Raw genomic sequence first — 23,652 nt, 5'->3', positions numbered from 1 at the left:
TGGGAGCTCTCACATTCCTTGACTGGAGTGCAAATTGGTGCAATTTTTTTAATGGCACCTATTTGTCAGTTGTCCCCAGAATCTTAAATGTGCATATACTTCTAACCTGAGAACCATGTCTTGGAGGGAGGTAGACTTCTCTAAGGCTTTACTACTAGGCGGTCCCCCAACCTGAGGTCTTTTCTTAAACATTCAACCCCAACTACAAGCTTAAACTGTACTGTGCAACTCTTTTATCAGGTGCCCTTGTAGGATAGCATTCTTAGCCAACTCTTAATGAAAAGGTTGCATGATGTATGCTACTCAAAATAAAGACAAGATTATGAGAGTATGAGTAGGAATAATCTTTTAGCCAGTCTATAAAAATGTTAAAGCAACAAAAAAAAAAAAACTTTTAGCCACATTTCACACAAAATATGCATTCCTTCGGCCCTACAGTTCAACTTTTAGGAGCCTATCCTTCAAAACTACTTCCAGACAAATGCAAAGATGTTCATTGCAGCATTGTTTGTAATAGTGAAAATTAAAACAATCTTCCTGTCCGTTATGGAGAGCAGGTTTTCCTTCATGATTCACCCCTACTATGTGATACTCTTACAGATCAAAAGAAAAAGATCTATCTCTATACTGGCATGGAAGGATCTCCAAGGCTTATTGTTATATGAAAAAAAGCAAGTTGCAGAACAAGGCTTGTAGTGTTACCCCATTGTCGTAAGGAAAAGAAAATCCACATAACAATGATGAAAACATGTTATACATATCCTGTCATGATATCAAAATCACTGGCCTTTTTCCTTGGTCTCTTTTCCTCCCTTTTACTAATTGATTTCCTTCTTCCTCTATACCATTTCCCTGTGTCCAGTTGTTTAGATCTTGCTTTTTCTTTTAATAACTAGCTCAAATACCACCTGATTCATTTAGCAAGATTTGTCTGGCCTACCCTTGATTAAGCCTTGTGCTGAGCCTCTGTGGGATACAGGACTGAATTGTATCTGGTCCTACCACCAGGGAGCTGAAGTCTAGAAAGGAGAGACAGGTAGACAGTGACAGCACAGTGTTGTTTGGTATGGGACAAAAGTAGGTTCAGAGGGCCTCCTGAGGAAGGGCACCTAATTGCATCTGCTCCTACAGGAGGGGACATGGGTACTGAGTCTTGAAAGAGCAATAGCTTTCCTTCATCCCCCAACCCTGACTGAACTGGTCTTGTCTACTTTTTGGCTATTCCAAGCAGGATGACGTAATGGGGGGAAATAGTTGAGTCAGTACCTTTCTTTATTCAAATCTAAGTTTGACCACTTACCAAATCTATGACTGTGGGCAGGCCGTTTAACCTCTGAGCCTCTGTTTCCTCATCTGTGTAATGAGGATAATGCCTACTTAACTCTCAGGGCTGATTTAGGATTGGAGATGGTACATGTAAAATTCCTGGGTGACTATCAACTCTTGAAAGACAGGGACCACCCGTGTCTTCTGTTCCTCATAGGCAAGTGTGTTGAATTGGATTGGATTGAATTGGATTAAATTGGATTGGATTGGATTGGATTGGATCTGGTTCTGGAGCAAAGCATGGGCCTAACCATAGTGGGACTTTGAGATGAGAAGGCTGAGAGTTGTACACAGGACGGAGGGGACTGCACTATAAGAAGAGAGAGCCACGTCTCTGGTCTTGCCATAAAGGTGGCACAGGAAGGAAAAAATGGGCAGGTGGCCCTGGGAAATGGAGCCTATACAGGGCATTCTGCCCCTGGTTCTTGGCCCTGTTCTACTGATGCCATCTTCCAGTCTCACAGTCCAAGGCAGGGAAGCATGGTGGACCAATATTTGCACTGGGGCCAGCACATCTCAATTTCATTCCCAGTTCTTTCACTCCCTAGCTGGGTGACCGTAAACAACTCCCTTCACATCTCTGAGCCTAGTTCCTCATCTGTTAAAAGAAACACAATACCACTAACATCGTGGGGTTTATAGAGGAGATCAATTGCTGAGTGCCTGGCACATAATGGGTACTCAAAAAAAAAAAAAAAAAAGCATAGCTCTTCTTAGTGTTTGTTTCAGGAGACACTTAGAGAGTTCTGTTGTAGCCAGGACCTATGCTGAGTAATGGTTCTTGCCTTCCACAAATCCCCAGTTAGTTAGGGAGACCAAGGAGCGCTATGATAGAGGAGCTCATTGGTGGTGGGGTGCTGTAGAAGCCCCAAAGGTGGGATCTGGGCCTAGTCCAGGACTGCTGCAAGTCAGCTCAACCTAAGAGCTGAATCTTAGAGGATGAGTAAGAGGTAGTCAGGGATAGAAGGCTGAAGTGTGGAAGAACATTTTAGGAAGAAGGAATGGCATATGCAGAAGAACCTAGATGTTATTGGGTAGGGCCAGAGGTTCTTAACCTGGGGTGACAGGGGCTACAAGTGGCCCATGAAACTCCTGAAATTGAGCACAAAATGTTTTGTGTGTGCACTTATTTTTTTTGTGCATTTTTTTTGTTGGGGAGATGGTCCATGGCTTTTGTTATATGCATAAAGTGTTTGTGCTCCTACAAAAACGTCAAGAACCAGTGTTGCCAGTGACAAAGTGTCTTGGGAATGGATCCTAAACAGGAGAGAAATTTGGTGAAATTTGTGTTTTAGAAACATCCCATTAGCAGTCAGTGTGAGAAGTGGATTATATGCCTGGGGGCCAGCTGGAGGGCCTAAACTGGGGTATTGGCACAGAAGGGAATGGATTTGAGCAGAACTACCCTGTTGCACTACTTCAGTGGGCACTGGTCATATAGAAGCATTTTAATTTCAAATTACAGAATCAAAAGTCTTTGAGAGTTATTAATGAGATAGACTTGATGGAAGATGAAGGGAAGGGAGGAGACAAGGATGAGCTGGCATTAGCAGAGGGCCACAGGGACATGAATCCAGGGTAACTGCAGGAGGAAAAGGGAACCTCTATTAATGCTTAACCAGCACTCAGTGTCCTTGGTGGTTACTAGCTTCCAGCCTGCTTGGTTCTTGGAGATCCCAGAGCGACACTGAAGATACTTCTCTCTCTATGGACTTTGGAGAGGATTTACGTCTGGGTTGTGAGTCACGTTGTTTCCTAAAGAAAGTGATGTTTGAGTCAGTCATTCAAGGTCCCTAAAGATCTGGAGAGCTAGGGATGGGGGAGGATGCTCTGGGAAGACACACAAAGGCCCAGGGGTGAGGGATGGTGAAATCAAATGTGGGAGGGGGTGGAGTTTAGACCTGCCTCAAACAGCTCTCCGGGGACAGTCAGTCTTCCTTCTTCGTGGTAGGCGCTAGGGAGCCAGGAGCAGATCTTGAGTAGACAAAGTGACACGTCAAAGAGGCTTTTTAGAGGAAGGGAAACTAGGGAGGAGGCTGCTGTGGTAATTTAGGAGAGAGAGAAGCTAAGGTAGCAGCCGTGGGGATAGAGCAGAGGAGATGCATTCGAGAGGTGATTGGGAGGAAGAGAGAACTGGAGTAGTGGCTGAATAAATAGTGGGGATGGGAGGGAGTGGAGATGACAGAGGTTGGAATTCACAGTGAGTTTCAGTGTTCGGGTCTGGCAATGGAGTTATGCATTCATTGAATATTTCTTGAGTGCCAGACGCTGTGCTGGGCATTGGGAATACAGCACTTAACAGAACAGATGCTGGTCCTGATGGATCTTATGGTGGGTGAGATGGATAATAGATAAATAAACCACAAAATATATAGAATGTGTCTAGTGCCACGCCTCTCTGGGGGACGATGTTCCAGACAGAAGGAACACGGAGCGCAAAGACCCCAAGATAAGCACGTGCAGGTCATGTTTGAGGGACAGCAGGGAGACTAGTATGATTGGAGAAAAAACCAACAAGGAGTGAGAGGAGTAGAAGATGAAGAGGTGGAATCGGCAGAATTTGGTGACTGACTTGTTAAGGGAGCAGGAAGAATCTAGCATGGCTCCCAGGTGTGTTCTGCGCTTGGACCACTGGGAGGAAAGTGGTGCTTTTCATTAAGGTGCAAAATGCAGAGGACATGTTTGCAGTGGTAAGATGCTGAGTTTGAGGTCACCGTGAGCTCTGAAGGCCAAAAGGCCATCCTGGCCGAGCTTTCTGCAAGCATTAGGCTTGATGGGTCTGAGACCCAAGAGAGAGATCCATGAGACAGAGACAGAGACAGAGATGGGGGAGGGGGCCCAAGCCATCCCTGATGTTAGGCCATGGAGTGGGACTGCTGAAAAAGGGTGTGGAATGAAAGAGAAGAGGGCCAGAGCAGGACCAGGGTAGAGGAACCAATGCATAAGAGATGGGGAGAGGAAGAAGAGATGGGGGTGGTCAGAGAAGTAGGAGGAGAACCAGCAGGGAGTGGGCTCACAGAAGCAGAGGAAGGCGGGAGCCATCCGCGCACAAAGGAGGGGCTTGTTAAGAGTGGCAAATGTTACAGCTGGGGGAAGGAAGATGAGGGTGGGAGAGAGTCTATTGGCTTTAACCACTAGGAGGTCCTCGGCGACCTGGCTAAGAACAGTTTTGGTGGCAGGGTGGGCGCACAAGGCAGATTGCAGTGGGTTGGAGAGCTCGTGGGAGGTACTGAAGTGGAGATGGCCAGTGGAGATGAATTTCTCAAGAAGCTTAGCTGTGAAGAGGAGAGAGGGACAGTGATTGCTAGAGGGAGATGTGGGGGCAGATAGAGGGTTTGTATTCCCAGATGGGAGAGACTTGAGCTTCTATAAATGTTGGTAAGAAGGAGGCAACAGAAAGAGAGAGAGAGAGAGAGAGAGGGAGAGAAGTTGAAACACGGGAGAGAGAGGGGATGGTAGTTGTGGAGGAGGTAGCAGGGGTGGGCCCAGAGCCCGAGTGGAGGGGCCAGCCTTAAATAGTATAGGGGCCCTCTCTTTCTCACAGAGAGGCAGAGCAGGGGTAGTGGGGGCGAAGACAAGGGCGTTGAGGGGGCTGGTGAAAGAAATGCTTCAGTGGAGTTTGGAGCAACCACCAAGAGCAGGGATGGGGAAGCTAAGAGGAAGCAAGGAATACTCCTTCTTGTGAGTCAGGGAGGACTTCCTGCAAGAAGCAGCATTTAAACGGGGCCATCATGTTCAGATGGGATCTCAGTAGCAGAAGATATGTGCAGAGGGAAGAAACAGAGTCAGCAAAGGCATGGAGGTATAAAGAAGCTGGCCATCCTAATGGAGTAATGAACGAGCTGGTTTGATGAAGGCTAAGCATGAGGTGAGTCACTAATAATGACAGTAATAATAAGAGTTACTGTGTATGAAACCCCAAACATACCCTGTGGCAGGTGCTCGACATACTTGACTCCATTTAATTCCACCACACCCTGCAGAATGGGCATTTTCTCACTTTGTAGATGAGGAACATAAGTCGTAGAGAAGTACAGAAGTGGACCCAAGGTCACCCAGCTAGTAGGAGGTGGGGCTGATATTCGTACCCAGGTCTGGGGAACTCTAAAGCCCATGTTTTCTCTACCAGACAAGACCAGGTGAAGCCATATGGTGGTGGAGCCTTGAATGCCAACTTAGAGAGTCTGACCTTTTATCCAGGAAGTGATGGGGAGCCAAGGTGGGCGTCTAAGCAGAGACATGCAAGAGATTTGTACTTGCAGACTCTATTAGGAAGGCTAATGGGTCCAAAAGGGTAGAGAGAAAAAATCGGGAGGGGATGGCAGGATAGGGTGAGCGGTGGCAGAGACCTGACCTGAATGCGAGGGGAGTGAGCGGTGGGACTGGAAGATCACTTGTCCTTCCTGATAGCCTTGAGGGGTGTGGTATTTGCTCCTTTTCTAGATGAGGAATGAGACTCAGGAAGGGCGAGTGGCTTGCCCCAGACTTGAGCTCTGCTTCACGTGGTTCTGCTGACTCACTGACTGTGGGACAATGTGTTAGAGGGAACTTTGAGTATGAAGAGGGAGTGCATGTGTGCTCGGGTGCCTGCGTGCGAGTACGCGTGTTACCTGTGTGTGGGGGGGCTCGTCTGCCTGTCTGGTGGACAGCAGTGCCTTCCCTTGCCTGTCCCTGTCCTCTTTCCTTCTCATCTCTTCCCAATCCTCCAGTTTCCTGGCTTCCATACTTCCTGCCTCCCTTGAGCCAAGGGATCTGGGAGCGGGGCGATACTGTTTCATTAGCTATCTCCAGAAAATCAACCTTTCCATTCCCAAAGCAGCTGGACCCCCTGAGCCCTAGTGTCTGTCCATCCATGCCACAAAATTGTAGCCTGGCTCCAGGGACTGCCACGCACAGACTGGCCCCTGGTGCCTGTGTGCAATACCCTGGGACCAGGAGCTTGTTCCTGCACCATCTCCCCCCGCCCCCCGCCACCTTGGCGCTTCTGTGCGGGTGCCAATGGCCACCTTGAAAAATATATTCCGTTCACGAGCAGTTAACAGTAACCACCACCATGTTCCTGTTACTCTTATTTGCCAGGCACTTGATGTATGTTCCAGTCCTTGCAACAGTCCCGTGGGGTTGGCATCATGAGCCCCATTTTTACAGATGAGAACACTGAGGCTTCAAGAGGGGCAATAGCATGCCGGGGCACAGAGCCTGGAAGCACTTACAGAGCTGGTGTTGGAACCCAGGTCTGTTTGCTTCCAAAGCTGTGGGCTTTCCACACTCCATTTCTGACATCGCCAATTTCCCTGACCCTGAGACTCCAAGAAATACAAATCTTTGTCTTTCAAGGGCAGGGCGGATTTCTAGCGGTTGTGCCAAGTTCACCTAAAGGATCCAGTGGGATGAGTCTGAGACTTGGAGCTCTGAGAACTCCCGGCTGAAATCCTGACTCTACCACTCAGCCAGCTATGTGACCCTGGGAATGTTATCTCAACCTCTCTGAGCTTCAATTCCCTCATCTCTAAAATGTTGCCGTGTTGTTGCAGTGGTTAAATGAGATGATGTCTGCAAAGAGCCAGCACCAAGCAGGTTGCTGCTATTTCTATTCAACTGAAGTTTGGGCACCTGTCAGGTCTGAAATGGAATTGGTATACTCTGGGTGTGACCTTGAACGAGCCCAGCCTGGGTGTGGGGGAGGGCTGTTGCAGGCTCCTTGGAGACTGAGTTGGGCCTGGCCCTAGGTAAGCTGTCACGCTGGCCTCCCCATTCAGACCCCACTCCTAGCCCACCACCCCGGTTCCAAAGCCGTTCATGTATCTCCCCTGCTCTGCAAACTAATGCCTCTGCCTCTCTCTGTCACCCGCCCGCCTGTGGCCTCTACCCTGCCCTTCCTGGCCCCAGGGAAGAGGAGGAGGAGGAGGAGACTGAGGAAGAGGAAGAGGAAGACGCTCATCAGTTCTGCTGTCCGGCCTCCGAGTGCAGTAGTCCCTCCTCTCGGTAACTGAGAGGACAAGGGTCATTTTCTATGCAGAAGCAAAAGCCTTAACCAGCCCCCTCACCCCCCGCCCGCTATCCCCTATGGGACCCTGTCCCTGCTTCAGGATGGGCAAGCATCGTGCCCCTTCCTCCCCCACCTCCTTGGAATTCCCACACACCCCTACTGCTGTTTCCCCTGGACTCCAGCCCCCGAATTATAAAGGCTGGAGCCCTAGGTCTGACTAAAATATGGGAGCAGCAGAGCTTGGAGCTTGGAGCTTGGAACCTGGACCCTCCCGCACCCGCACCCCATTTCCCAGGCACCCTGGAGCCTGCCACTCCTGGAAAGGTCTCCAAATGACATCCCAAGGACCTACCTCTGTCCTCTGTGAGCACAAACAGAGATGCAGGGTGCCTAGGGCTCAGAGGACCAGACGGGGGCGGTACCCAGCCTGCCTAGTTCCCCGTTGCTCGTTCCCTCGCTGCGGCCATTGCTGCCATCTCCTCCGCCGCTTGAAGGCCTCGTCCCGTGCCCTCTGCCACTCCCATAGTGCTCTGTAAATATGATCAGGAGAAAAAGGCCTTTCAGAGTGCGTGTGTCGCTGTGTACAAAGGAATTTCCATCAATAAAAGCTGATCTCTTCTCTCTGTCTGATGTATGTTCCACCCTACCCCCCACTTCCCTCTCTTCATCCCCACCAGGGCTTTACCTTCTTTCCTATCCAGGGCTGGGGACAGGGCCTGGGAGAGAGAATAGGGTTTGATTGTTGGTATTGTCAACACCCTAGAGGCAGGCACTCAGTGAATGAATGAATGGTGTGGTGCTCTCACTCTCACCCAGGGCAAGCCTGTTGCCTTCTCCAGCCTGTCAACCTGAGGCCAGCTCAGACATGCTGCTTGGCCCCTCTGCTACCTAGTTCCCCACCTCTGCCATAGGGGGGTTGGGTCAGAAGCTCTCCAAGGGCTCCTCCAGCTCCAACATTCTGTCGATCTCAGGTCCAACAATTTTAAGGAAGTATAATTACACACATTTAAAATATGATGATTCAATGACACATTCCATGCAATTCTGTGGTTTCTATTTCTATAAGAACACTGATTTGGGGAGTCTCCAGTCCTTTGGATTTCTTGATTCTATTATTTTAAAAGATTTCATGATTCTATTATTCTAAAAAGCTTCTGATGGTATGATTTTAATACTCTGTGATGGTTTAAGAGTCCTTGATTCTGTACTTTCAAGGTTCTGATTCTACAACTTTAGGGATCTCTGAATCTAAGCCATTTCCTCCAGTTGCAGTGACGCTAAGTATTTCCTGCACCTTCCAGAAGCTGGTTCTAAGACTCTCTGGAGGCCGTTGGCAGGAGGGTGGAAGGTATCCTTTAGGGACTGTAGGACCCACACCTTCCATAATGTGTCATCACATTATGGAGCAAACTCAGGAGACCCCCATGCGGGTTCATACCCCCAGCTTTCCCTTTCTAAGCCATTGGCATTGAACAAATCTGAGCTTACCTTCCAGTTCTCTCACTTACTGCCTGTGTAATCTTGAGCAAGTATTTTCTTCTCCTTGAGTTTCATCTTCCTCCTGAGCACAGTGAGAATATATCTACCTCTGTGGGTTATTGTGAAGATTAGCAAAGAAACACAAGGAGCCCAGCACAGGGTCTGGTGCACAGTGGGGCAAGTGTGATTAGGGTCCACGTGAGAGTGCCTCCTCTCCTTTCTTTCAGCCCTCCCTTCAGCATCCCTATCACATTGGTCCCGTCCTTTTCACAGAGGCTCACCTTATTCCCTCACTCAGCCACTCAACTAACTCATCTACTCACTTATTCAAATTCTAATTTATTTCTTAGCTCCCTCTGGCCTTTCCTCTGTCCCTTCCTCTCTCTCTTCCTCTTTTCCCTCCTTTACTCTTCCAGAAGGCATTGCTTGAACACCTAACTGTGGGCAAGGCTTTATTTTACTATTTTTGTAAACGGTTTTATTTATTTATTTGTCAGGGAGAGGGAGAGCTGTAGGCAGAGGGAGAAGCAGGCTCCACCCTGAGCAAGGAGTCCGATGCAGTACTTGATCCCAGGACCCTGGGATCATGACCTGAGCCAAAGGCAGATGCTTAACCGGCTGAGCTACCCCAGGTGTCCCGATGAGGCTTTAAGCTAAATACTAAATAAATACTGTGAGGGCTCCAAAAGAAGACAGTGGCTCTGTTCTCCCTGAGTTCTCCATCTCCCAGGGGAGGTGAGAATTCCTTTGGAAAAAGAGGCAGGGCGTGAGGGGCAGAAATGATAGAGTAGATACGGCTTCACTGTTGAGCAAAATTGGTTCCTAGCCCAAAGAGGAGGGAGTGTGTCAGGATGGGCTGAGGAGGGTGGTAGAGTCAGGGAGGGCTTGCTGGAGGAGGAGGGGCAAAGAGTGGAAGGCTGAGAAGGGTTCGAACGGGTGGCAGACATGACGAGGCATCACAGGAGACAGGCACAGCCTGGAGGAAACCCTGGCGGGGAGCTCCAGAGTTATGCTGGGGAATGGTGTGTAGGTTGCTCTGCTCAGCTGGTCTCCAGGAGTGTGGGAGGCTAGATGACCTGTAGATGGAGAGACCATTCTACCCTTTATCTGACCGGAGGTAGGGTGGGGGTGGGGGTTCAATGAAATGGAGGCAGAGGCCAAATAAAGGTCAGGCGATCACTGTGGAAGCCAAGGAGGTGTGGACACCTGTGTAGGCAATGGAATTGGCCAAGGGCCTGTGCTGCAGGAAGGGGGAAGGTTATTGTCAGCTGTGAGGGAAATGTGTATGCCTGCACGTACGTGTGCGTGTCCTTATGTGTGGTGGGTGGGTGGGTCAGTATTAAGAGACCATGCGTTGTTATGTATCTAAGGGTATGTGATTGTGTGAGGCTGGGTGTGAGGAATTCTGAGTATGTGTGCGAGATTGATTGTGCAAGGGGCCGACCTTCTGTGCCCGGCAGGCTCTCTGTGTCTGCCTGGTAGAGATAATCATGAGACTGTGTGTGGGTGGCTTTTGAGCATGTGGGGCCATGGCTTTTAAGGTGACAGTCTTCGGGCAGGATGGTCACACACACTCAGACATGCACGACAGTCACTTGTCGTAGGGGACTGAAGTGGCCACTGAGCACGTGCCGTGTGCTGTGCCCTGGCCTGGGCTTGAAGGGCCCACAGAGGTGACTCATATCGGCCACTGCCATTGGGAGACAGGAGCAGGGAAGGGGAGGGACACATCACAAGTTAGCTGCCGGTAAGGACCACCTGTCACGTGAGTGTGCACAAGACTCAGAGTGGGGAGTAGCTGACCCTGTCGGGTTCTGTGTGTTTCGGGCGGGGGGGGGGGGGAGGGTTGTCGCAGAATGAGTCAGAATTGACTCTCCAGGAGGGCTCACATGCTCAGAGTGCTGCAAGATGCAGATGAGGTCTGGGGCCAAGGGGAGAGGGAGGCCATCCTGGGCAGAAGAAACCAAGGAAGAGTATGAGCAACGGCACTGGGCTCACTAGGCTAGCAGGTGCAGGTTACCTGCTGTTGCCCAGCCTTTGTCTATGAGCTCAAAGGGGTTGGGGGGCAGCTGGACAGATTCAAGGGGCTGCTCAAACTAAAAGCGGAGACACTGGCCTGGAAGGTAGGAGATTTGGGTTCTCATTCTTCATGACCCTGGACACGTCATTTTGACTATGTGGGCCTCAGTTTGGATCTCAGGGATCGGACGGTTCATAAAGCCCATCCCTGTTCTGTGGCTTCTTCTCCCTGTGGCCAGTTAAACCCATGACTCACTCTTCTCAAAGTCAGGCCCTTCTTCCATTTAACCTCAGTATTTCCTGCTTCCTCCTGGGTTGCTGCTTCTCCCATTCCACAGATATTTACCCAGCCTCTGCCCTCCGCATGTTACTGTGGGAAGGCACAGGGAGCTGGAGAATACAGGTCAGACTTGGGAGGGGTGTGTGTGGGGGTTCAGTGTCGAGGGGTGGGGGCACAGGGGTAAGAGCAGGAGTGTTGATTTGACTCCTGGCTCTACCACTGCTGAGCTTTGAGACTTTGGGCAAGTTACTCATCCCTCTGCATTTCATTTTCCTCATCTGTTATCTCCCTCAGGGAGAACAACCTGGACCTAGCAGAGTTGCTAGGCCTAGCCAAAAGTAGGTACTCAGTAAATGACAGCAATTCTTTTTAGAGCTGCAAAGCAGTAGAGCTGGGATTCAAGCCCAGGTCTGTGTGCCCCCCAAGCCCACATTTGCCTGCTGTCTCCCTAGTCAGCCCCTTTGGTGGCCCCCTCCCCTGTCAGCCCCTATGCCAAGTGGGGCTGGCCTCAGGTTTGGAATCTCCAGGGTACTGGGATTGGGTAGGAGAAACAGCTTGCAGAAGAACCATCAGAGGAGATGGAGGTGATTGGGGTCCCTCCGCTCCTCTGCCCCACCCACCCCTGTGTCCCATTTCCCCTCCACCCACCCCTGTGTCCCATTTCCCCCCGACCGGTTCTTTCTCCAGAGCCCCAAGCCTCTGCTCTCATCTAGGTGCGCCGACCTCCTCCTCTTGTTTTTTTGTCTCCCACTTCCGGTCCCGCCCCTTCCAGCCTAAGTTGTCATGGGGATAGTCCTCAGCATCCCTAGCTTCCTCTAGCCCTCATCTTATGGTATCCATAGCGACAGCCCCCATTCATTTCCATGGCAACTGCATCCTGATCCTGTCCCCTGCTGGCTGCCTGGCTCCGGGCAGCACCAAAAAAGGGAAGGAGGAAGACAGACTTCCCATTAGGAGCAGCATCGGGGAGAGTCTATGCCCATGCTACCCTAAATCCTTACAGAATGTCCTGCCTCTCCCCATCTTAGTGCCTTGGCTCACAAGGTCACTCACTCACTTCTACCAGCTCCTCCGAGGCAAGGTCCTGGTCAACGCTTCCTCCCCAGGGAAGCCTTTAAAGCTGCAGGGGAAATAGTCCAGACTCTGGGCTTTGGATTCCTGTTCTGCCACTTGCTCTCTCTGAGACCTCTGGCAGTTAACTTTCCCCCTCGGAGTCTTTTTCCTCACTTGCAAAATAGGAATCCTAATTCTTCCTTCACGTTTGTCATGCAGATTAAATAATGTGCGGAAAATGCCTGACACAGGGAAGGTGCGCTGCAAGTGTGAGTTTATTTTTATTCTGCTCAGCCACCCCCAAGCAGAAGGAATCTCTCTCCTGAGCTCCCCCAACACTTCCTCTGTTCCCCAGCCTTGAGAACTTTCAGTTTTGTACTGTGGTTATTTGTGTAACGTGGTTTATCCCCCCCCCCCGCCCCCCGCCCTGCTGCAGAGGATGCTCTTCAGTTTCTCCCACAGAATGGCCCAGAAGACAGTGCACACAGGCACGTGTGTGTGTGTGTGTGTGTGTGTGTGTGTGTGTTCTTGTGTTCTTTGCTCCAGGCTGGGAGAAGTCCAGAGCAGGGTGGTGGGGGGGGGGCGGGCCTCCCAGGCCCTTTCTGAAGTCCAGGAATCCAAAGAGGGAATTGCATTTCCCTCTAGCCCTGCACAGGTGAGAAACAAGTGCAGGGAGGTAAAGTGACATGGCCAGGCTCACAAAGCTGCTAAATGGCAGTCAAGAACTGAAGCTGGGCTTCCCAGCTTTTTATTGCACATATCGTGTGTGTGTGTGTGTGTGTGTGTGTGTGTGTGTGTGTGTCCATGTGTGTGCATGTGTGCATATGAGAGAGAGAGATTTTCCATGTGAGCAGCATATCCCTCAGTGTTTTGGGGGCCCTGAGTAAAGGGATTTCACATCCCCAGGTCCGGTTTTTTCAGCAGTATGTATGATATCAGGAAGGACATCCTCAAACACTGTCCTTTTTGCCAGGCCCTCTTGGGGGAGACTGCACTGACAGCCTGACCTCCCTGCCCCCTTCCCTTTGCAATTAAAGTTAGGGGCCAGCTCTGAAGGGAAGAATTGCCAAAGAGCAGAGAGCCAGGGGCAGCATGGAGCCAGAAGTGGCGAGAGGCAACAAGTTGTCCTGCAAAGACAGCCTGGGCCCTGTGTCTGCTTTCTGACTTTCTCACTTAATAGGCCGAGTGACCTTAAGCAAGTTTATTACCTCTCTGAGCCTCCCTGTCCTCATCTATAACACAGGGCTAATGGGGTCTGCCCTAAGTTTCAAGGATTCAGTCAGCTCATTGATGCTCTTGCCCTAGGGATGGGGGTGACTCTAGGGCCCTGTGGGAGCAGAGGAAGGACCTGTAAGCCAAGCCATGTGGGGGGGGGGCGGGTAGGCATGAAAGGGCGCACCTGAGCTAACTGTTGAAGAGTGAGCAGGATGTAGTCAGATTGAAGTCATGGGGAAGAAGGTATATGAGGCAGGGGTCAGATCAGGAGAGCCATCCACGGCTCTGCTGAGGTAGTTAGAGGTTATCCCCCCAAAAGTTGATCCCTGTAAAGCCTAAGGTAGATCACGTCCCTCTTCTGCTCATCTCAATCAGACCAGAAGTCGAAGTCTTTATCATGGGTTCATTGCCCTTCACGGTTTGGCTCCCATTCCTCCTCTAACTTTACCTCTTTTCACTCTCCCCTCATTCACTCTGCTCCAGCTACACTGGCTTTCTTGCTGTTTCTGAAACATGCCAGGCATTGCTCTACCTCAACATCTTTGTGCTGGCTCTGCCTTCTGTCTGGACTCCTTTGGCTTCAGGTGACCACAGAACTCACTCCCTCACTTCCATCCGGGCTCCGCTTCTACGCCATTTCTTCAAAAAGACCTTCCCTAATCGCCATGGTGAAAACAGTGCATTTGACCATTCTGCCATATTTTCCTCCCTAGCACTTATCTCTACCTGCAATGATAGTATGTATTTATAGTCTGTTTCTCCCGCTAGAATGTCACCACCCCTAGGGAACACATCTTATGTGACTTGTTCACTATTATATATTATATTCTATAATTATATTATATTCTGTATAGTCCGAGCACCCAGCACTGGGCCTGGCATACCAAAAATGCTCAACTGTTGTTCATTGAATGAGTTCGGATGAGCCCTGGGAAGGTTTTAGTGGGAGAGCAAAATGGACAGATCTGTATGTTGGAGGGCTCTCTCTGGCCACAGGATGGAGAATGGATTGGAAGAGGACGCTGGCGGGCGGAGGTCAAGGCTCAGGGGGGAGGATCAGCATGGCCACCGGAGCTTATTCATTGACTCCTTCACTCCAGAGGTTTTGTCAAGCTCTTCTGTTCCAGGCCTTGTGCTCGGTGCTGGCTAGGAGATTACCAAATTCTCTTCCTGTGCTGGGATTCTGGGAGTCATGAACACAAATAGCTGTCACGCTTTGCCAAAGCTAACCTGCACCATAAAAAGAAGGACAGACATGTGCTGTGAGTGGGAGCTCTGAACAGGATCAGCAATAATTTCTGGCTGGAGGCGGCTTCAGGAGGGCTTCTTAGTGGTGGCATATGACCTGAATCTTGATAGAAGTAGGGTGTGGGGGGATTTCTCAGATTGCAGATGGCAGAGATGATAGGGACTGCATTCCAGGTGGAAGGTACTGTATGAGCAGTTTGGGAGGTGGAAAGCAGAGGAGTATTTGGGAGAAACAGGATCTGGGCCAGGCTGAAGGGAAGGGTGGAGAGGATGGGAGGCTGGCAGCTCACCCTGCAGTCTGGCTGAATGTTTAAGGGCATGAGATCTGGAGTCAGACTGCCTAGATTTGAATCCTGACTCTAGTATTAGGAGCTGTGACCACTGATAAGTTACTTAACCTCTCTGGGCCTCAGTTTCTTGATGTATAAAATGAAGATAAATCATAATACCTGTCTCATAGGGTTGTTTTGAAGAATAAACAGATTATTAAATGTGAAGTGATAAGAACAGTGACTGATGTGCTAAGTTCTTCATAAGCATTAGTGATTGTGTCTTTGAGAAGCCTCAGGTGCCAGAATAAGAAGCTTGGGCTATCTCTTGTGGGCAGCAGAGCTACAGATGGTTCACGAACAGAGGAGACAATTGGCTCAAAACTGGGTTTAAGCTGTATGCTGAGAGGGAGAGGTTTGAAAGGTTGATGAGCAGGATCCTTCAGTCCTGAGGAGCATCTTAGATGCCTGGGTTGGTGGGGAGCGGGGCGGGGAGGGCGGGCTAGACTAGGTCTGACGCCTGAAGTGGGAGTTCACAACCCCTGAGGCCCAGGAGGAGAGAGGATTTGGGGTCTGCTTCTGCCTTGTTCCTGGCAGTGTTATAGCATGATGTTGGGAGGTTAGAGGATGAATGGTGGGCGGGGAGGGGGTCCTCTAAGGTGGAGCTGAGCTCTACTCCTGCAGCCCAGGACTCAGCTGAGTGGGTGGGTACTGGCTCCCCACTGCACCCAGCCCCCAGCCCAAAGTGCTCTCCCACAAGGCTGGCAGGTCTGATCCAGCTGAAGTTCTTACACTGGTAGGGAGTCCCCCTACATCCACCCTAGCTTGCCCTGCCCTGAGCCCTGGCCTCTGCCAAGTAGGGCTTGAGGAGTGGCCCCTTAAGCCTTTCCAGCTAAGAGCCCCCTCAACCATGTGCCTGCCCAAACCAGACCATTCTCTGGGCTCTACCACACCCACTCCCCCCATAGCCCCCATGCCTCACCCACCTGTCCCTTCCCTCCCAGCCCCCTTCCTCCATTCCCCTCACCTCTGTGGCTCCTCACCTTGCCTACTAGGCTCAGGGTGCCTGGGCGCTGTCGCCACCTGGGTTCCCTGGCAGCCTGGTTGCCATGGCACCATAGGAGCAAGTCTGGCGGAACAACAGCTCTGGGTAACCAGGGCGGGCAAGGCCCCGTGTCCCGCTTCTGCCAGTCTCCGACCTCAAGACTTTTGCCTCCCCCTCCCCCAGCTGAACAGAGGAGGCCATGAGGAGGAAAAAGAAGTTGCCCCGCAGGGCAGCTCTTTATCTGTGAGGATGCTGAATGGGAGGCGCCTCTCTCTGTCTCCGAGCCTGAGCCCTTGCAGCCAACGAACCCTGGGAACTGGCCAGGCCAGTGTCCAGGCAGCAGAGGGCAGGGGCAGGGCTGTAGCGGGCAGGGCTGGGCAGGGGAGGGGTAAGTCTGGAGGCACAAGATTCAGGAGTGGGCCCCAGGCTTGGCATCAGGCTTGGTTGATCTGGGGTGGTGCTGGGGGATCAGGCTGGGAGCGAAAGTGCAGCAAACCGTGTTGGGGACAGAGCCATGAGGGGGCTGGAGCTGAGAGGGGAAGGGGCCTGCGGTGGGGAGGGGGCGCTGTGAAGGAACTGGTCTGTCAGGGGAAGGAAGGTTTTGGGATGGAGTTGTTAGGGGCCAGGACTATTAGAAAAAGGGACTTGAGTGGACAAGACTGGGAGGAAATTGGTCTGTGGATAAGGCTCTGAGGGGACGTGACCATGGTGGGCCAGGTGTGAGGGGTGAGAAGGAACCAGGACAAGTCTGTGAGAAGACCCAGCTTTGAGGTAAAGGAGTCTAAGCAGCTGGAGCTGTGAGCGGTGGGGCAGAAGGGCAATGATGGTAAGGCTGTGAAGTCAAGAGGGCCTGCAGGGAAGGGACTGCCAAGGGCAGCTTGGGGTGGGGAGTATACCTCCCCTCTGGCCTTTAAATGTTGGGGTTCCTACGTCTGTGTGGAAGCTGGGGAGGATAGGGTTGTGGGAAGGGATCTGGTCCACCCACGTTCAGTCTGGCTGAGCAGGCCCATCTCCTGGTGCCACATCCTGGTTCATCTTATCTCATCCCCACAGTGTGGAGGGGGAAGCCCCAGGCAGTGACCTGAGCACAGCGGTTGATAGTCCTGGGAGCCAACCCCCCTACCGGCTGAGCCAGCTGCCCCCCACCAGCAGCCACATGGGGGGCCCCCCAGCTGGGGTGGGCCTTCCCTGGGCTCAGCGAGCTCGCCTCCAGCCAGCCAGTGTCGCCCTGAGGAAGCAGGAGGAGGAGGAGATAAAGCGCTCCAAGGCCCTGTCGGACAGCTATGAACTCTCCACGGACCTGCAGGACAAAAAGGTGCAGAGGAGATAGCTCTGGCTGGGAATGGGAGCTGGGAGGGGGAATGGGGGTGTGAGAGAACCAAGGGAGGGATCCCCAAAGAGGGATACTTGAGGGTGGTATCCGGGGAGGGAAAGGAAGCCCAGAATGGGAGACGAGCTCTAGGATCCTTTGCCCTACTGGAGACTTACCCACTCATTCACCATCCATCCGCTGAGTCTCCTTTTCACTCAACAAACATCGACTGAGCTCCAAGCCCTCACTGGAAATGTAAAGAAGAATAAGACCCGGCCCCAGTCCTCCAAAAATCTAATATGAGAAGCACACACATCCATTGACACTTTCAGAAGACTGTGCTATAGTACATCACATATATCACACAGGATATCATTTAGTTTAAAAAAAAAAAAAAGGCTGGGGGGGCACAAAACGCCATGTATATGGGGGGAAAAAAAAATCCTGGAAGGTTTTCCTTCCAGGAAAATTTCATATACCAAAATGTTAATTGTGGTTATTCCTACATATCGTGACTTTAGCCAAACCGATCTTCCTTCCTCTCTTCTTTCCTTCTTTCTTTCTTTCCCTCTCTCCCTACTCCCCCTCCCTTCCTCCCTCTCTCTCTCCTTTCTCTCTCTTCCTCTTTCCTTTCCTCCTTCTGGCTCTCAATTTACTTCTTACTTTCTCACCGTTTTTGGCTTCTCTGGGTTTTTTTCTAACTTTTTTGGAATAATGGACCTCTATCTCTTGTAAATAAGAAAGAAAACCACCATCCAGCCTCATGTGCCAAGTGCTATCAGAGATTAAAATGAGGACACCACACAGAGCCCAGCCTGGCGTGTCCAGGCAGCTCTAGGCAGTTAGCTGTGACTTGGGGCCGGTGGGGAGGGGAGAGAAGGGGGTGGTATGTGATTGAGGCTCAGGGAGATGAATGAGGCTGGCGTGAGTTTCTGACCTTGTTCCCCTTGATCCTCCCCTGCTAGGTGGAAATGCTGGAGAGGAAGTATGGGGGCTCCTTCCTGAGCCGCAGGGCTGCCAGGACCATCCAGACAGCCTTTCGCCAGTACCGCATGAACAAGAACTTTGAGCGGCTCCGCAGCTCAGCTTCAGAGAGCCGCATGTCCCGCCGCATCATCCTTTCCAACATGAGGATGCAGTTCTCCTTCGAGGAGTACGAGAAGGCACAGAACCCCGCGTACTTCGAGGGCAAGCCTGCCTCGCTGGACGAGGGTGCCATGGCCGGTGCCCGGAGCCACCGGCTTGAACGAGGGCTCCCCTATGGAGGCTCCTGTGGAGGAGGCATTGATGGTGGGGGAAGCTCCGTCACCACATCTGGAGAGTTTTCTAATGATATCACAGAGCTCGAGGACTCCTTCTCCAAACAGGTCAGTATCCCTGAAAAGGGCCTTTCCTCCCCATCCCCATGCCCTAGCTACTCCTATGCCTCTTTACCTATGTTCCGTACTAAAAGGAGTTGCCTGGCAAGCATTTGAGGAGGGGCTGTGAGATTGAGGAGAAAGATTTGGCCAGACGAAAAAATCAGGTCGTTAAAGCAAGCAAGTTAAAAATCTAGGCATGGAGAACACAAAGAAAATTTATGTTCCCACTCTCTGGAACGTGACCCACTATGGAGTTCAGGCCTAACCAACAGGTGATGAGCTCCTACTCCGTGCCACAGGCTGTGTGCGAGACCCCCGCGAGACCAGGGGAGGGGACAGGGGTGGTGGTGGTGGTTTCCCAGTTTTACAAAGAAGGAGACTGAGGCTCCAAATCCCTGAGAGGCGAAGGGACTTCTCCAAACTGGAGTGGAACTCAGCTCTGTCTAGTTTCAAACTCTGAGCCCTTTCTCTTATACCACACTTAATAGGGACCAGGCTCTGGGCTGGGCACCTTGACGGAGACAGAGGAGAGCTGTCCAGGGTCAGTTTTTAAGGCTCTCCGAAGCCAGTAGAAAATAGCAGACATGTGTGCGTGACTGTCCCCTGAAACAGAGTGGGCTCCAAGCCATGAGGAAGGACCACCTAGAGTACCATGGGAACCCAGAGGAGGGAAAAGAAACTTTCTTTTGGGATTAACAGAGAAAGCTTCTTTGGGAAAATAGCACTGGAGCTGGGCCTTACCAGACAGATAAGATTTAGCAAGTTAGAGACTGTTGGGAGGGTGTTGCTTGCCCAGGCAATGCATTGGCAAAAACACCGAATGGCAGGAATGTAATAGGCTGTGGTGGTGGTGGTGGAAGGAGACCCTTCTCAGCTCAAGGGGGTAGTCTGTGGAGCCATTCAGGTGCAAATCCCAGTTCTGCCATCTCCCAGAAATGTGATCTTCAGCAACTTGCTTAACCTCACTGAAACATGATCAATAAAACAGAGGTAAAACCTTCCTTCTAAAGCTGTGTGAAGAGTCACTTCAGCTAGGAAATATACATGACAGCACTTATGCATGGTGGCTGCTAAGTACATGTTAGTTTCCTTCCTAAAACCAAGGAGGTATTTGGCAGAGATTATTGAATGAAAGAATGAATGAATGAAGCCTTGTAAGAGAAGAAATCATTCTTCTCTAATCTCTGTGATCTGGCCCTGCCATCAGCCAGGATGGGCTTCCCTGGAGCTAGGGATAACCCCTGGGCTATCCCTGGAGGGGATATATGTAGGGGGAAGGAAAGAAGTATTAAAGGGAAGATTGAAATCATCCATCCATTCATAACAACAGACATTTAATTGAATACCTCTTCTGTGTCAAGTGTGTTGAGCTGAGCTGAAAAGAGGGAAGCCGGACCTGGACCCAGCCCTCAAGGGGAGAATGGGGGTTACGGGATCACAGTCTGGTGATCCTATGAGGGACTAGGCCTGGGTCCAGCTGTCAATCCTGTCCACGTCCAATGGAGAAGTATGTTAGTTACGTGTATTAGTTACATTGCTGCATATCAAATGATGCCGAAATTTAGTAGCTTAAAACTGAACTTTAAGACTGAGCTTAAACTAGAAACATTTATTCCTTCATGCAGTTTCTGAGGACCAGGAGTGGCTTGGCTGGTGACTCTGGCTCGGGGTCTCTTATGAGGCTGCCATCAGGCTATAGGTTCAGACCACAGTCTCTGAAGACTTGACTGGGGCTGATGGGTCTCCTTCCAAGCTCACTCACTTGACTACAGATGCTCACCATGTGGACATCTCCAAAGGGCTGCTCATGGTGTGGCTTCCCCCCAGAACAAGGGGTCTGAGAGAGAGAGAGAGAAAGAGTGAACAGGAGTTCTCAGGAAGGAATCTAGTCTTTCATAACCTAATCCCGGAAGTGACATCCCATCCCTTCTGCCATATACTGTTGGTTCCACAGACCACGCCTGGGTCAGTGTGGTACACAAGGGTGTAGAGACTGGATGCCACAGAGAAGCTGAGTTACCAGCCACGGTTTGGATCTCAAATAATAACTATATGGATTTCCTAAGACAGAACCAGATGGGGGGCTCTGGGAGCCCAGAGGAAGCCGAGATTTTGGTTTACCCTGGGGAATGGCAGAGGCAAGAAATAGGGATTGAATCCGGGAGGAGATGGCATTTGGCTTGGGTCTATAGGGACATGAAGGAGATACTGAGATTTCTGAGAAGAGAACTTGTCGCCATTACCCAGCTCCTGTGAGCTCACAATGGCTCCCTGGGAGTTGTTTTATATACTGCAGAGAACCTGTGGAGGTGGGGGAGGGGACCCACTTCTTCTTGGCTGACCCACTAGGAAGATTTCCCCTTGTTCCCTCCCTCCCTCCTTCCCTTCTACCCTCCTTCCCTCCCTCCCTTTTGCCCTTCCTCCCTTCCTCATTCCTCCCTTGCACCATCCCATCCTCCTTCCCTTCCTCTTTCCTCCCTTTCTCTCCCCTTCCCCCTTCCCCTTTCCGCCCACACAGGTAAAGTCTCTGGCTGAATCCATTGATGAGGCCCTGAACTGCCACCCATCAGGGCCCATGTCTGAGGAGCCAGGGTCAGCCCAGCTGGAGAAGCGGGAGTCAAAGGAACAGCAAGAGGACAGCTCGGCCACATCCTTCAGTGATCTTCCCCTCTACTTGGATGACCCAGTTCCCCCACCATCCCCTGAGCGACTGCCCAGCACAGAGCCCCCACCCCAGGGCAGGCCCGAGTTCTGGGCACCAGCCCCTCTCCCACCAGTTCCTCCACCAGTGCCACCAGGGACCCGGGAAGATGGTGCCCGTGAGGAAGGCACTCGCAGGGGTCCTGGGTGCTTGGAGTGCCGGGATTTCCGGCTGCGGGCCGCCCACCTCCCCCTGCTTACCATTGAGCCTCCTAGTGACAGCTCCGTGGACCTGAGTGACCGCTCAGATCGCGGCTCTGTCCACCGCCAGCTGGTGTATGAGGCTGATGGCTGCAGCCCCCATGGGACCCTGAAGCACAAGGGGCCACCAGGCAGGGCCCCAATCCCACACCGCCACTACCCAGCCCCAGAGGGCCCAGCCCCAGCCCCACCAGGGCCCCTGCCACCAGCCCCCAACAGTGGCACCGGGCCCAGTGGTGTGGCTGGGGGTCGGAGGTTGGGGAAGTGTGAGGCAGCAGGCGAGAACTCTGATGGTGGAGATAATGAGAGCCTTGAGAGCTCCAGCAATTCCAATGAGACCATCAACTGCAGCTCTGGCTCCTCTTCGAGGGACAGCCTGAGGGAGCCTCCATCCACAGGCCTGTGCAAGCAGACTTACCAGCGGGAGACGAGGCACAGCTGGGACTCACCAGCCTTTAACAATGACGTGGTGCAGAGGCGGCACTACAGAATTGGCCTCAACCTGTTCAATAAGTACGTGCTCCCTGCTCCTGCCTCTTCACCCCCTTCCTATCCTGCCAGAAACACTTGGACCATGGGGGCTGGACTCCAAGCAGAGCTCCTGTTTCTGCTGTCCTCTCTCATTTTGTGGATGGGCTTTCTCCCTGGCCTGGGCAGCGGGGTGGCAGAATAGAAAGCCCTCCTCACCACACACACACACACACACACACACACACACACACACACACCCACCCTCTTTCAGAAGCAGCTCTAGTCCTAATACTGTCTCTGACTGGCTGTGGGACTTGAGGCAGGAAGCTTCCTTCTCTGGGCCCCAGTTTGCTGTCTGTAGATATAGGTTTTGAACCTCAGTTCCCTCACATCCCCTTTTCGGTGAGGAGGTGATACAATGTATCAAGAGCCGGGCTCTGAGTCCCAGGAGCCCTGGACCCGTAACCCGACTTTGGCCAAACTGTGTATGCAGCCCTGGGCAAGGTGTGTTCCTTCCTTGGGCTTCAGGGCTTCCATCTCTTAGCAGGGTATATATCTGAGGCACTGGGGGGCAGCGTGGGGTGCTGGAGTAGTCTGTGACCATGACCGAGCTCTTTCCAGATGCCTGGTTTTGTGCCAGGTGCCTAGGAGCGGGGTGGAAGCGTGACATTTGGTCAGAAGAGGAAGAGAAAATGGATGCCCTATGTCTTTATAGCTTAGTAGATGCCATCACCTGTATTTACTTCTTGCAATAGCTCAGTAAGGTGGGAAGTAGTGTCCCTGTTTTATAGAGAAGGGATTGAGGCTTGGAGAAGTAAAAAGGAGTTGTCCTAAGTCGTGCAACAGGTAAGTAATGGACTTGAGACTCTGGTGGCACCAAAGTCCCTTCCAAATTCCAGCCTCGTTGGGGCCTAAGGCTCTGGGGTTCTGAATATGGGATAGTTCAGACCCAGATTTGGCCTTGTGGGAAGTGGGGAGTATCTTGTCTGTTGAACCACCCACAGAGGCTGGGTAATACCTTGTCTGGGTGGAATGTGAGACGCAGACAAGGTAACCTCTTTGCTTTCCTATTCAGAGGGTTTGTGACTGGGAGAGAAGGGCATAGCCTGGAACTCACGCCTTTTCCCAGGACTCCTCTGTGCCTGCTAGGGGTATGGAAGCTCCTGGCATAGAGCAGCCTCTCATTAGATCTTAATTTTCTTTCCATCATAGTGTGGCTCCCATGGAGGAGGAAGTTGGGTTGAGGATACCTTGGAGTTTGGAAGCTCTGTGAGAGTGGCTTCCTCTCCTTTGGTTTTCACATCTGTGAAGGGATTGGGCCAAATTATGTATTCAACTTCCTTGGTTCTTTGAGGCTGTGGTTGGACCTCAAATTAGTTCAAGTAGTGGGACAGAGGGCCAAGGTCTCGGAGGATAGTCATCTCATCTACCTCCCCTCTTTCTGCAGGAAGCCAGAGAAGGGCATCCAGTATCTGATCGAGCGGGGCTTCCTGTCAGACACACCGGTGGGAGTGGCTCACTTTATCCTGGAACGGAAAGGCCTGAGCCGGCAGATGATAGGGGAATTCCTAGGGAACCGGCAGAAGCAGTTCAACAGAGATGTGTTGGAGTGAGGACCCCAGGATGGGGCAGACTGGGCCAGGGATTCCTGGAAAAGGAGGGCAGGAGGGAGGAAGTGGGCAGC

The 23,652-nt window shown here is 51.6% G+C and overlaps 1 protein-coding gene across 6 annotated transcripts in view; it reads left to right on the top strand.

The window, feature by feature from the left end:
* Positions 1 to 23,652, top strand: part of IQSEC2 (IQ motif and Sec7 domain ArfGEF 2) — a 77,442-nt gene that overhangs the window by 40,455 nt on the left and 13,335 nt on the right. For all 6 annotated transcript variants that reach the window (XM_032330019.1, XM_032330018.1, XM_032330023.1 and 3 more), the window contains 4 exons: positions 16,977 to 17,238; positions 18,201 to 18,602; positions 21,115 to 22,010; positions 23,416 to 23,577. In XM_032330019.1, the coding sequence (XP_032185910.1) occupies positions 16,977 to 17,238; positions 18,201 to 18,602; positions 21,115 to 22,010; positions 23,416 to 23,577 (1,722 nt within the window). The remainder of the gene's footprint in view (positions 1 to 16,976; positions 17,239 to 18,200; positions 18,603 to 21,114; positions 22,011 to 23,415; positions 23,578 to 23,652) is intronic.

The sequence above is a fragment of the Mustela erminea genome, chromosome X, assembly GCF_009829155.1.
Source record: "Mustela erminea isolate mMusErm1 chromosome X, mMusErm1.Pri, whole genome shotgun sequence".
Lineage (NCBI taxonomy): Eukaryota > Metazoa > Chordata > Mammalia > Carnivora > Mustelidae > Mustela > Mustela erminea.
Note: the sequence above shows the minus strand (reverse complement) of the source record. Positions and strands in the feature narration are given on the sequence as shown.